This window comes from Chaetura pelagica, unplaced genomic scaffold (assembly GCF_000747805.2).
Source record: "Chaetura pelagica isolate M959 unplaced genomic scaffold, ChaPel_1.0 scaffold583, whole genome shotgun sequence".
Lineage (NCBI taxonomy): Eukaryota > Metazoa > Chordata > Aves > Apodiformes > Apodidae > Chaetura > Chaetura pelagica.
Genome location: NW_009952719.1, coordinates 1053193 through 1066552, shown reverse-complemented (window position 1 = coordinate 1066552; position 13360 = coordinate 1053193). Strand labels below are relative to the sequence as shown.

The window sequence follows — 13360 nt, the reverse complement described above, 5'->3', positions numbered from 1 at the left end:
CTGCTGAACACAAAGGTTCAGGAGTCTGGCACAAGCAACTCGGATCGCTTACTCAGAAGAGGAGCAGGGAGCCAGAACTTCAGCTGCTCTCTCTCAAGATCAGAGCACATCTATTTTGTGAAAATGCTTAACCCATGCTGGGAAGTGCTTTGGGAGTCTTGGCCTTGCTGTGTTTCCACCTGGCTTTCTCACTCCTGCAGGCAGCTTGCTAAGTCCTAAATCAGTGGATCCACATCCTCCCCTCCCCGTGGTTGTGGCCCGGCCGCTGGAAGCAGCTCCTGATGTTAGTGGTGGGAAAGAAAGATGTAGTTTCAGGAGCAGCAGAGTGAAGGGAGCCTGGATCCAAGGCCTCCCAGCTGGGTCTGTGCCCTGTGTTCCAACCAAAAGCTCTTCCAGTGGTTGGAATCTTCCTCCTCGATGGGTTCTCCTGGGTATCGTCGTGGGGGGAAATGTTTTGCAGTGGGAATGCTGGCTTGGGTCTCTTTTCCCTGTATAGCCACTGGCTTTCAAGGAACCCACAGGACAGTGGCATCTTCTGAGACTTCTGTCCCCCTTTGTCAGGTGTGCTGGATGCAGAGGGTGCTGTGGAGAAGGGGGGTTTGGAGGAAAACACGTGAGCAGTGCAGTCGTGTCTAGCTGGGTTTCTTCATGAAACTCTGACTCTCCAGCCTGGAAAGCAGCAGGGAAAACAAGAGCTGGATGCTTCCCATGCTGTGCTCAGGTTCAGGTGTAAAACAAGACATAACTGCAGTCTCAAAGAGAAAATGATGTCATGTAATGAGCAAAGCTGGGAGATGTATTTGGGAAGTGCCAAACATGCTCAGCAATATTGAAGGGAACATCATTCATTAGGAGTCATTGCCTGTTGGCTGAAGTGTCTGAGAGCAGGGTACTGCAGAGACCCTGTGAGAAACTCTCTTTCAAGAGCTGGTGGCATTTAGAGGCCAGACAATAAGCAAAGGTCATCAAAGCAAGAAAAAGGGGGAAGGTACAAAGAAAAGAGCCAGGGAAAAACATTCCAGCACAGACTTCCAGGGCAGATGGGTTTAGTCTGCACCTGTGACTTTGTGGCTGCTCTCCAGGTATTGGGTCTGAAGATGAGGAGCAGGTGATGGCCATGGGGGCTTGGATATAAAAAGCCCAGGGAAATATCTGTGAGTGGAACAGAGGGCAGGAGAGGCTGGGTCACTCAGAACAGCATTTCTTCAGTTCATCAGAAGGTAACCTGATCAATACAGTTCTGGTGAAGGTGGTAAAGGATATGGAGGGGGGGTAGAAATCTTCCCTATCTATAAAAATCTACAGGTTTTGTTAGAAGAGGAGGCATGAACACGTTTCTTCCCTCTCAGGGTTTTCTCAGTGACAGCATTGGAGCTTCAGGCACATTGACTACTTGAAAAGAAAGTAGGTGCATGGGAATGAGGTGTAACTTCTTGTGCCTCCTGGGGGGAGCAATCTATTTCAGCAACAGTAGGGAAAAAAATCAGCTTCATTCACTAAAAAGGGGGCAACAGAGAGGAAGGAATTGCTATTTGTTAATGTTGCCTTGAGCTAAACATTAATGAAGTGCAACACTTGAGATGCCTGCGTGGCTCAATTATGTCCACCAAGCTCACAAGTTGCTTTTCCAATTAGGTAGGCTAAAAAATGAGGTATGTGTGAAGAGATTGGTGCCTGCTCATTACCTCTCTGTGCCAGCAGCCATCCTGCCTCCCTTCAGCTGCTGGGGTGTCAGGTGTGCTTGTACCCACAGCCTTGCAAGCAGCAACGGTGCAAAACCAACGCACGGGGAGGACACGGGGTTGTTGTGGAAACGGGTTTTGAAGCAGGGAGATAATGTAGGATGTGAGGGGAGAGAAGCAGGCTTAAAGGCAGGGATGTTGTTCTGCAGACGTGGAGGTGAAGCTGGGGAAAGCTTGGGAATGTTGTCTGGTGTCTGAGGGTGCTGCTTCAGTGCCTGGTGCTGACCTTGAAAGGAGGGATCGAGAACCAGCCAGATACGTGATTGAGTTATCAATGGTTCTAGTAGGACTCTGCTGCTCCTGCTGCAGAAAGCTCAGTTTTTCTGCTTCTGATCATCCTGCTCAGTTATACCATGTGTCAAATCAAAAATCAAATACAGTTCAGGAAAGAAAAACCAAAGCAAACAAAAAACAAGTCTCCTTTTTATTGCACTAGACACACAGAGGCTAGATAATAAGTTTGGAAACCAGAAATTGTTTTGTTTACCCAGTCCATTTTTATTATTACCATTAAGTGGAAAAAAAAGAAATAAATTGACAGACAAAAAAATCCTTCAAAATTGTGCAATAATAACAGCAGAAATCAGTGGATGAAAAAACCAAAAGAGACAGAGTAGCAATTCAAATGGTACAGTATTAAACTTCACTTAAGGAACCAGATTAGAAGTTGACACTAGCTCTCAAAAACTCACTATAGACTGGCTGCTTGTAGACTGCTGTATCTTTTCAAAGACTAATTATAAATGATAGAGCTAGTTGAAGTCATGGAGATGCTCTCTGGGTCCACCAGTAGCTACCTCAATTGCACCGTTTCCCTTCTGAAGTCCATTTGAAGGAGACTTGAAAATTGGTTCAGAAAATGTTCTTTTGGTCATACCAGTTTTATGAGTGGAGTTTGTCATGAAATACTCCTCTGTCCCTACAAAGAGATCTCAAGGATATGCAGGTCCTAAGCCTGCCCTGTGAGGAAAGGCTGTGCTGCTCAGGGAGAGCTGCTGGCTCAGGTGAGGGTTCCCTAGTGGCTGATGTGAGTTTGGGGCTGGTCTTGGTGACCCCAGGATCGGGATTAGTAAATAACCCTGCCCTGCTGGTTGTCTGGGAGAGGCACATCCCTCTCCACCCAGACAGGAGCTTTCAAGTCACTTCTCCCAGGGTTTTCAGAAACCAGCAGGAAGCAGTAATACCATTCTGGGACTACCAAGGTCACCTGCAAACACAAAGGTCCCTCATTGACAAGGCCAGAAGATGATGGTGTGGCTGTTGGCAGCCAGCACTGCCATGGCACATGCACTTGTGTCCTTGCTCCTCCCTTTCTGGCTGGGTATGTGCTCCTATACATCTGTGTAGCCTGATCTCTGCCCAAGGAAAACAGTCCTTTCCCAAAGCTAAACCTGCAGCTGAGGCTGTGTCAAGGTAGGAGCCACGTGGACCAGGTTGTGGCAGGGTTAGCTGGGGTGGAGACTTACAGGGTGGCAACCACTCTGCAGAGGAAATAAATACCTGCATGCACAGTGTCCCCCTGTGCTCAACGTGACACCCCTCTCTGAAACTGACCTTTCCCTGGGGCACAGAGTCCTGCTCTGCTGGCTCCCAAGCTGGTGGCATCTGCAGGTGGCTGTGGGAGCTGGGGTGGGCAGCAAGACACAGCCGTGTCATGGAAGAGGCAGGAGGAGCAATGTGATTTGAAAGGATGGCTTCTTTGGACCTTGAACAGCTGTTCACATCCCAAGCCTGGAAAATGGCACCTCTTTGTTCTTGTGAAAACTAAAACCCCAACCCCTCCAAAAAATGCAGAAGAAACCCTCAAAAACAAGCCCCAGCTGAAGCAAAATGAAGCTCACAGCCCCAAACCCCTCCAGATTTTAGTGTTTGACTTGAGTCTTTTGTTCAAATGGACTTAAGAGTTACCAGCAGGCATCTGCAGTGAAATCTGAAATGGGTGCAAACACAAATGAACTGGAATAAGTTCCTCCTAACCAGGGTACTTCCCATATCCCCCCCTTTTTTTTTTTTGGCCTTATGGATCCAAACATTTTCCTGGGCTGCTCTGAGGTAAACCCAGGTCACCTCCCAAAAGTCAGGGTAGTCATTCCTGTCACATTGCAAAAGGCTACTGAAACAGAACCAGAACAAAATATGCATCCACATCTATTTACACCAGACCCCTCCCACCCCCTATATGTCTCTGTGAACAAGATTCCGTGCTTCAAAAGTTCATAAAAATATACAATTTACCCAAAACAGCATCTGTCCTGCTCCCTCCCAGCCTGGGGCTTGGACTTCTCTATCTTTATATAAAATACCCTAGCCCTGGGAAGTTGCTTTGCTGACAGCACAGGGGTGATTTCTGCAATGAAGGGGAGGTCTGGGAGGGCAGGGCAACCCAAGAGTGTCCAGGCAAGGCACAGGGAGCCAAGAGTGCTGCTTTTGAGAGCAGTTTTTGAGGGCAGTATCACAACCCAAGGCTTGGCTGAACTCCATCCCAGCCTGGCTGAGCCAGGAGCACAAAGGAGCCTTTCAGAGTGACCAGAAGTGACCCGTCCCCCCTTGAAAGCATCCAACCCCAGGGTTGCTGCAGTTACAAGGGTGCCCCTTGGCATCTGTCTTCCAGTTAGAGATGGGCTACATTCTGCTGGCCTTACTGGAGTGGGGGATATAAAGCAGCAGTACTTAAAACACAGTAATTGTCACCAGTGAGGTACCAGCTTCTGGGGTACTATCCTGCAGTTTTCAGTTACCTGTGCCAGAAATACTTGCTGAATTAGGAAGGGGCTCAGCACTCTTTTCTCTCTGCTCTTAGGTTTTTTTTTTCCTGTAGGAAATATTTAGATTTCCATCTTAGGCTCTGAGTCAGATTCTGGTCTCCCTGTGTAGCTGTAAGTTTAGGCAAATTGAGCTATACAAGCTGGGTTGATTTACTCAAAATTGAGCTGTAGAGGCTGGGTTGATTTACTCAACATTTTTGACTCCTGAACATCACCCGACCCCCTAACAAGGTAAAAATATTGCAACTCTGCAAGCTTGCTGCTACTTATAAAAATCTGATTGTAGTTTGGTCCCAGCTTTGGGGGGCAAAAAAAAACAACCCAGTCTCTGGGAAATGACACCACCAGTAATTGAAAATAGAGTTAAGTCTTTCTATAGAGTATCAAACCATAGAGAACTTCAACTTTTTTTAAAATACATTTTCAGTATGTGAAATGAAAGGGATCAGTTGTGTATCAAAACATAGCTGGCCTCTCTCATCTGTAGGAAGACTTCTGTTAGAACTTGGTTTACACAGCAAAAATACTTTTGGTTTAAACAAAGGAAACAGTGTGAGAAGACAGTGTGCTGTATTTTCCTGGGGTGAGGGTTTGCATATATAGAGCAAGGACAGGCCTGACCCGGGAACATTGGCTCCTGGGTGTTGGCAAGTGGTGGGATTTGTGGTGAGATTCACATTTTTCTAGCACAAAAAAAGGCTTGAGAGTGGCAACCAGACATGTCTGCTGCTGAGCTCTGCAGCCAGCATTATGTCTGGTGGAAACGTGAGATGAGTGGTGATGGGAAAATAATATATCTGCATGTATATAATGTGCTCCTGCTCAAGCTGATGGTAAAAGTACAGCTGCTTTTAGGAAATGCTAATGAAGGGGGATCGAATCCCTGCTGTAAACCAAATGAATTTAGATGTTTAGTAATCACTGCTCCGGGTGAGCATGGAAAATCTGTATGCAAAGCTGCTCCCTGGCTGCTCCCAGTGGAGGCTCCCCCTTCCGTCCCACCAACACAGGAGCATCTTGGAGAAGCTCCATGGAGGAAAGGTCCTTATTGGTGGGAACTGTGTGTTTAAGGGGTGTGCTTTCACTTCAGGTTGTGGCTTTTTTGTTGTGGTTTTTTACTATTATTATTGATGGAAACTACAGATTAATTTGACCACCCGTGATGGGCATGGGTGTGGGCAGCAGGTTGTAACTGTGAGGGCACAGTGGGTTGTTCTTGCACACACTGACTGCTACAGGCGGAGAGTTGGGGTGTTCAGCCTGGAGAAGAGAAGGCTCCAGGGAGACCTTAGAGCAGCTTCCAGTGCCTGAAGGGGCTCCAGGAAAGCTGGGGAGGGACTTGGGACAAGGGCAGGGAGGGAGAGGACAAGGGGGAAGGGATGAAAACTGGAAGAGGGAGATTGAGGTGAGAGATGAGGAGGGAATTGTGGAGTGTGAGGGTGGTGAGAGCCTGGCCCAGGTTGCCCAGGGAAGCTGTGGCTGCCCCATCCCTGGCAGTGTTGAAGGGCAGGTTGGATGGAGCTTGGAGCAACCTGGGCTGGTGGGAGGTGTCCCTGCCCATGCAGGGGGTTGGATCTAGATGATCTTAATGTCCCTTCCAACTCAAACCATTCTATGATGATTCTCTGACCTGAAAGTGAGGGTGAAAACTGCAAAGCCTGGGGCTAGCACGGTGCTGCAGAAGGATCCTGCAGTGCTGCTGCCCAGGGCTCACCTCTCTCCTGCAGGCAGAACCCCAGAAATCCACCTGCCAATGACCTGTGGCACATGGAACCCACACAGGAGGGTCTGCATCACTCTTGGCAGCGCAGCTTGGTAGGGCAGCCAGAGGCTGAACTCACCTATAAAATACATGCTGCAGAATCTTGACTTGGGCTCTGAGATTCCTGAAAGATTCTGTCTTTTAATAAAGGGGGCAGGGAAATATGTAAAAAATAAGGATTGTTTTATTATCATGGCAGGAACAATGCTGGGGATGCCAAGATGCTACTGCCTTGCTAGATAAAGTGGCACATGTTCTACACAACAATGTGTACAATGTCTGATGACTTTGGAAATCTGTTCTCAAGCAGACTTCCCAATAAATTAACACAACAAAAATACTTTCATATAAAACAAAGTTCAAAGGATATTTGTTTTTTGTTTTTTTTCTTAAGTAAAAGCAAAACCTTCAGGGATTATATTATTTCTCTCTCTCTCTCTCCATATATAATCTCCTGAATAATTTTTTTAAAATAAATTTATTCTTGTCTTAGAAAAATAAAATGAGTAGCCAATTTAGTTAACGGAAAATATCTCACAGACTTAAAAGCATGCCCAGCAAGCATAGCCTTGTAAGACTAAATTAATGTTAAATCAAAGCAATTTGTTACTAAACCAACCTAGTCTGCAATTCACAGTTGATTACTACAAAGTGTGTTTTTAAAATTATTATTATTATTATTATTTTTGGCCCATATAAAAATAACATATTGCAACTCAAAGTGCATTTTTTTTTTTAAATAAACAATCAACTATCTTTATCAAATTAAATATTTACACCATTTGGTTTTTACAGTCAGGAATGAGCTTCATGCGATGACCATGGGGACATCATCTGAAAATCCAGTTATCATTGGGGCTTCGTCATCCTCATCTCCTGAAAAACAAACCCAGAGCTCTGTTACTCTGCCCTCGGGGCTTCTTGGGTGACACAGGTGAAAGGGCTACTTGAAGTTGCCCTCAAAACCAGTATGTTATGGCCCCAATTGTGCTCTTGAACTGGTGGTTGTATCTGTTGTGTTTGGGTTTCAGTGATTGGCATTCGAGGGAAGGGTTGAAGTGATGCTACTCAAAACACTTACTTGCTTAGGAAAGGGAGAGATTTTTATGCCCAAGCTGGCCCACAGCAGGCTGGAGAAGTTAGGTCTGGCACTGATCTCATGTCCTTGAGGCATGAGAGGGTACCTACCTAAATCATCTCCTGAGGAGAAGATGGCTGAGCCCAGGCGGGAGCTGTAGTGGCTGTTGGCGAAGGCGGTGAAGCTGTTCTGCAGCCTCCTGTGCCTCATGTACAGCACCACAAAACCAATCCCCAGGGTCACCAGCAGCAGGAACAGCACCGGGACCACGATGGCAGCCACGTCTGTGGACCGGCCGGTTTTTGATGCGGAGGAGTCTGCACCTAAGGGAGGGAGAGGAGTGGCATCAGCAACAGACAGCACGTTGCCCTGGTGAGGCCTTCACAGAGTGGAAGGGGTTGCAAAAGACCTCTGGAGATCATCTAGTCCAACCCCCCTGCCAGAGCAGGGTCCCCTAGAGCAGATCCCACAGGAACAGGTCCAGGTTTGAATGTCCCCAGGGATGGAGACTCCACAGCCTCCCTGGGCAGCCTGTCCCAGGGCTCTGCCACCCTCAGAGTCCAGAAGGATTTTCTCATATTCAGGTCAAACCTCCTGTGCTCCAGTTTGTGCCCATTGCCCCTTGTCCTGTCACTGGGCACCACTGGGAAGGGTCTGGCCCATCCTCCTGCCACCCCCTGGAGATATTGGCCTGAAGCTGCACCAGGGGAGGTTTACAATGGATATTAGGAATAATTTCTTTACCAGAAGAGTGATCAGGCCCTGGCACAGGCTGCCCAGGGAGGTGGTGGAGTCACTATCCCTGGTTGCATCCAAGAAATGTGTAGATGTGGCACTTCTGGGCTTGCTCTGGTGGGCATGGTGGCTTGTTCAAGGTTATGTGTTGCTGCTGGTTTTGTGGGGTGTGGACAGTTGGACTTGGTGAACTTGGAGGTCTCTTCCAACAGTGATAATTCTGTGATTGTGTAACAATGCCAGGGACTTACCAGTTCCCAGCTCATCATAGAGCAGCGTGGCTGGCTCCCCACACATCTGCCCGCTGTACAGGCAACTGGCCTGGACACTGAAGGAATAGTTGTGACCTATCTTCAGGTTGGAAACTTTGAAGAAGTTTTCTGTGGTATTCCCGAGATAAGCTGTGCTGTTCATCAGGCTGTCAAACATGTGAATCTCATAACCCTGGGAGTTGGGAAAACAAAGACAGAAAGCCCCAATCACTTGGCTGCAGAGGTCAGGTTTGCTCCTTCTGCCAGGGCTTTGTAACTTGTTTTTCCTCCTGAAGCAAGGTTTGATGAGATGTGTTGGGCTGGCAGCTGGGAGAGAGCAGTGTGGAGCCTCCTCCAGGCATCCATCAGTGTTCCTTGACCTTGGCCAGCTCAGGGAGGAGAAAAAATTTCATCTGTGTGGTTCACTCTGTTCTTAGCACCTGCCTGAGACCACCCAAACCAGAGGGTCCAGTAGCAGGGATGGGTTTTTTAGCAGAGTTTGCCTCCTGCCTGGGCTCTGACAGAGAACGTGTCACAGATTTTCCATCAAAGTCTAAAGAATGACAATTCTCAGGTGCTTCCCAGCACAGCAGGGCAGTGTCCTGTCCCCAGTCCTTTCACACGGGTGACACTTGACAGTGGAGGAGAATTATGTTCCTAAAAAGTGTGACCGTTTGGCTCTGTCAGCTTTAGTGCCTTGGTCATGATATGAACTGGAGAGAGGCCTGAGGAGAGCACCATCAGAGACCCTTTGGGGAGCAGAGGGTACAGGGGTGTTTCAAAGAGTCTGTGAAAGGGAACCTTGCAGTGACTGCTCTAGGTTCTTCTGAACCACTGTAGGATGGGGGGGACAAGGGCAACTTACCCGGCTTTCGTTGAAATTACTTTCCTTTAATGCCAAACTCTTCCAGAAAAGCAGAATGTGGTCATTTTCTGTTATGATTTTTAAGGCATCTGGTGCAGACAGTGGAACTGCAAATGAGGGGGGAGAGAAAAAGGGCAGGTGGGTTAGGTATAACACTGATGGTGCTTTTGGCTGAGAAGCAGCAACGGGAATCACTTCTGAAACTTAGGATTTAGGGATAAGCACAATATTCTGCTTAAAAAGGGGCTGTACTGGAGGAGAGGAGACTGTGGCATGTCATCTGGTAGGGCTTTTTCAGTGGCTTTTTATGGTAGGACCTTAATTGTGTCTACAAAACCAAACAGGTCTTTCCCATCTCCACCCAGACAGGAGAAAAACTGTCACTTGGTTGTCATTTGAGAGGCTTCCTCTCTGCTGCTGCTGTGTGAGGGTTGAATTGCCCTCCCTGGGGGCTGCAGGAAGGTCTCTCAGGGTTGGGCTTTGGCTGTGGGAGAGGGCTAAGGGATGCAGAAGCTCACTGCAGCTCCCAGGGAGCTCAGGGGGTGGGATGGATGGTGTGTGGGACAGAGGCTGGATTCCTTCCAGCGGCCTCACCCTGGCGCCCACCCCGGCGTCCTCTTTCCTTTACCTGTGTTGATCTTCATGCTGGATTCTTTGCTCATATTTCCCAGTTGAACAATCACATGGTATTTGCCTCCTGGTTCAAGTCTCTTGATGGTGTACTCCACCGTGCTGTTCCGGGTTTTCACTTTGTAGATTTTATCTGTTTTTCTTACTAAATCTTTAACTGCCACAGCGTATAACTGGAGGGGGTGGAGAGGCACATGGTGAAGGGGCTCCCTTTCCTGCAGACTCACTAGAAAGCTTGTTCAATGGTAGGACATGAGATGTGGGGAAGGGAAGGGACAACATTTAAATTTAACCACCCTACAGAAAGCCTGGGAAGGGAGGTTTCAAGCCTGGACCCTGCCCAAGATCAGCCTTTACAGATAGAGAAACTGCAGTTACTGGAACAGATGAGGGCAGGAGGAAAACATCGGGATGCCTTTCTGAATGAATCACAAGGGTGCAGTGCAAACCCCTGTCAAACTTTCCAGTTTTGCCAGCAAGATTTATACCTTTAAACCTTTGCTGTTGAAGCCTCTGGAGCAGAACAGGAGAGGAAGGTTTGCTGAGAAAATGACTCCCCTTCAGTGGAGCGAGACCTGGGCTTTGTTGGGGCTGCAGGATGGACCTGATCCCAGCCTCAGTTCCCCACCAGCAGCAGGGCAGGGATCTGTCTTTGAGGAGGAGGTTTGCATGCAAAGGGACAGAAGGTGCTGTGAGATGTTACCATGTCCTGGTCGGGTGAGTCGTAGGGCGATTCCCACTTAATGACAGCGAAGGTCTTCCCGGTGTGCACCGAGTGGAGGTGCCGAGGGGGAAGCCAGTTGTCTGGGATCATCTTCACCACGACGTAGTCAGATGGTGGCCCTTGGTAGGGAGACATCACACGGACCTTGAAGGGGACCATAGAATGGTTTGGGTTGGAAGGGACCTGAAAGATCATCTAGTTCCAACCCCCCTGCATGGGCAGGGACACCTCCCACCAGCCCAGGCTGCTCCAAGCCCCATCCAACCTGCCCTTCAACACTGCCAGGGATGGGGCAGCCACAGCTTCCCTGGGCAACCTGGGCCAGGCTCTCACCACCCTCACACTCAAGGATTTCTTCCTTGAAGATGATAGAGGGATGACACAGTGGTCAATTTTGTGCCTGCACCCTTTGGTAGTACAGGTAGGAGGGGGAGCAGAAAAGGAGCCTACCAGAAACAGGTACTGCTCGTCCCTCTGAACAATCACAGTCATGTTGTGGGAGGTTGTGGTGGTGTTGTGAGGGCTTCTGTACAGCTCCAGGAAGGATGTAGCATAGAAGATGCCATAGACCTGCAGAGGAAAAGCACAATAGGGATGGTACAGATTTTGGCAAGGGCCAGAGCTCCCACCCAAACTTACACTGGCTGTTGCTTTTTAGGGACATGACACCAAGAACTGTTTTCCTCTGTGCACTCTGTCCTGCCCAAGTTCATGTTCAGTCTGCCCACCCCCTACTGCCTTGCCCACCCTAAAATCCTGTAACACAGCAGTCAGCTGAAAGACCACTGGAGCATCATGCTGTTACACAGGTAACTCTGGGTGAGTGGCTGAACAACCAGACAAGAGGAAGACTTTCCTTGCTTCTGCTTAAGGGGCAGCAGGTGCTTTCCTTTGTTTTTTCATAGAATTATTGAATGTTTTGGGTTGGAAGGGACCTGAAAGATCATCTAGATCCAACTCCCCTGCATGGGCAGGGACACCTCCCACCAGCCCAGGCTCCTCCAAGCCCCATCCAACCTGCCCTTCAACACTGCCAGGGATGGGGCAGCCACAGCTTCCCTGGGCAACCTGGGCCAGGCTCTCACCACCCTCACACTCCACAATTCCCTCCTCATGCCTCACCTCAATCTACATTTTGAGCATCAAATTTTCAGTGCCTGGCAACCCAACCCCTAGAAATAACCCCACTTTCAGCTCCTGCTTGTGTTTTGAGGCTCTGAGCTGGACCTTGCCCTGCCTGGTGAGCAAAGAGAGTCGGTGCCCTTACAACATTCCTGGGTCCTGTCCAGCTGCATTCCACTGCAGTCTGGTTGATGGCCTTGGCTTTCAGACTGGGAGATGCAGGTCTGGTCCCACTGGTCACCACATGTGCAAAGGACAGGGGACTGTCACCCAGCTCTGTTTTAGCCCACGCAGAAATTTCATAGGGGGTGTGTGCTGTCAAATTGGCCACTGGAGGAAGGAGAGAAAGGGATGCTGTTAGGGGAGGCAGAGCCCTGCAGTAGCAGGGTGGGAGCAAAAAGAAATGATCAGCAGCTTCAAACAGGCTTAGAGAAGAACCTGAGTGTCTTGGTTTGTGTTTTTGAGTAATTTCCTGTAGACAGAAGCACGTGGGACTCCAGTATCTAACCTGTGTTTCTCTGCATCAAGATGTTTCCCCATATCTAGACTTGCACACCAGTGATTTTACCAGGAAGTAATCTGATGAAATGGGGACACATCCTGTGTCCCACAGACATTTCTGACCTTTTGTAGAGTAGATTAGAAACCACAAACAAATTCCCATGTGAGGAGAAAAGGCAAGTGCAGCTCTGGGGGATAAATCCCAAATCTGCTTGAAATCTCCAAGCCCTTAGATGAGAGGCCAAGGATTTGCTGGCTTGTCCTCTCAAGATTTTTATTCTTCCCTAAACCAAAACCACTCAGTTACAAAAAAATATAAAAAAAATCCTACCTGCTATTTGAAGTTGACTAAAGCAGAATTTTACACTTCTGTACAGAATTTACCTTTTTGGAGGGACTTTTCTCCTTCGATGATCAGAGTCCTTTTCTCCTGCCTGTGGGCATCAAATGTCCAGTAGATGTTCACAACATACCCACTGACCTGTCAAGCAGCAAGGAGTAGGAACTATCAGCTCACCTGGTTTTACATGCAGTGGAAGAGTCACCACTGAAAGTCTTTGCATTGTATTTTCCATCCAAATTAAGACAGCTAGTATGTTTGATGAGCAGTAAGAAATAACTTGGCATGAAAGAACCAGTTTCAAGAAATGAATTGCAGTTCTGAATCAGAGCACAGCTTATCCCATCCAGTATTTACCATTTAAAGCAGGCCTTTTGTTGTTGTTTTTTTTTCCCTTTTCCCTCATTCTAATTTCAGAAGTAAAGGTAGAAGTTTTACCTTGATATTAGTTGTCATTTTTAGGCTGAAACTTATGGAGTCCTCGTTGTAGCTCTCAATGTGTATGAGAGGAGGAGGAATGACTGGAAGGAAAGGGAAAACCAGCTGTTAGTGCAGCACAAAGAAATACAAATACTTATCAAGAAGACCCAGGAAAAATATAGACTTTCATTATGACAAACAACTCTCAGACCAGGAATCCCCTGTCCTTCCAGCCCCAGCCTTGTCTGGCTGTAAGAGAAGGCACCAACATGCTGAACCCCATCATGTTTTTCCAGTCAACCATCTAAAAGCTGCCTTATCTGTGCCTTGCTTGGCACAGGCTGGAAGCAGAGGGGTCTGGATACACATATGTGACTTCTGAGCTCAGTGGGAGAACCTGATATCCCAGTTAACAGCTTCTGGCC

General features: G+C 48.0%; 1 protein-coding gene across 1 annotated transcript in view; it reads right to left on the bottom strand.

Annotated features, from left to right (window-relative positions):
- Positions 1 to 6636: 6636 nt before the first annotated feature.
- Positions 6637 to 13360, bottom strand: part of SORL1 (sortilin-related receptor, L(DLR class) A repeats containing) — a 52576-nt gene continuing 45852 nt past the window's right edge. Inside the window, exons 39-48 of the mRNA XM_009994610.1 lie at positions 12954 to 13036; positions 12560 to 12656; positions 11820 to 12004; positions 11003 to 11122; positions 10532 to 10696; positions 9827 to 10001; positions 9199 to 9305; positions 8334 to 8526; positions 7458 to 7670; positions 6637 to 7145 (exon numbers count right to left, since the gene is read on the bottom strand). Of these exons, the coding sequence (XP_009992912.1) occupies positions 7078 to 7145; positions 7458 to 7670; positions 8334 to 8526; positions 9199 to 9305; positions 9827 to 10001; positions 10532 to 10696; positions 11003 to 11122; positions 11820 to 12004; positions 12560 to 12656; positions 12954 to 13036 (1406 nt within the window). The 3' untranslated portion in view covers positions 6637 to 7077. The remainder of the gene's footprint in view (positions 7146 to 7457; positions 7671 to 8333; positions 8527 to 9198; positions 9306 to 9826; positions 10002 to 10531; positions 10697 to 11002; positions 11123 to 11819; positions 12005 to 12559; positions 12657 to 12953; positions 13037 to 13360) is intronic.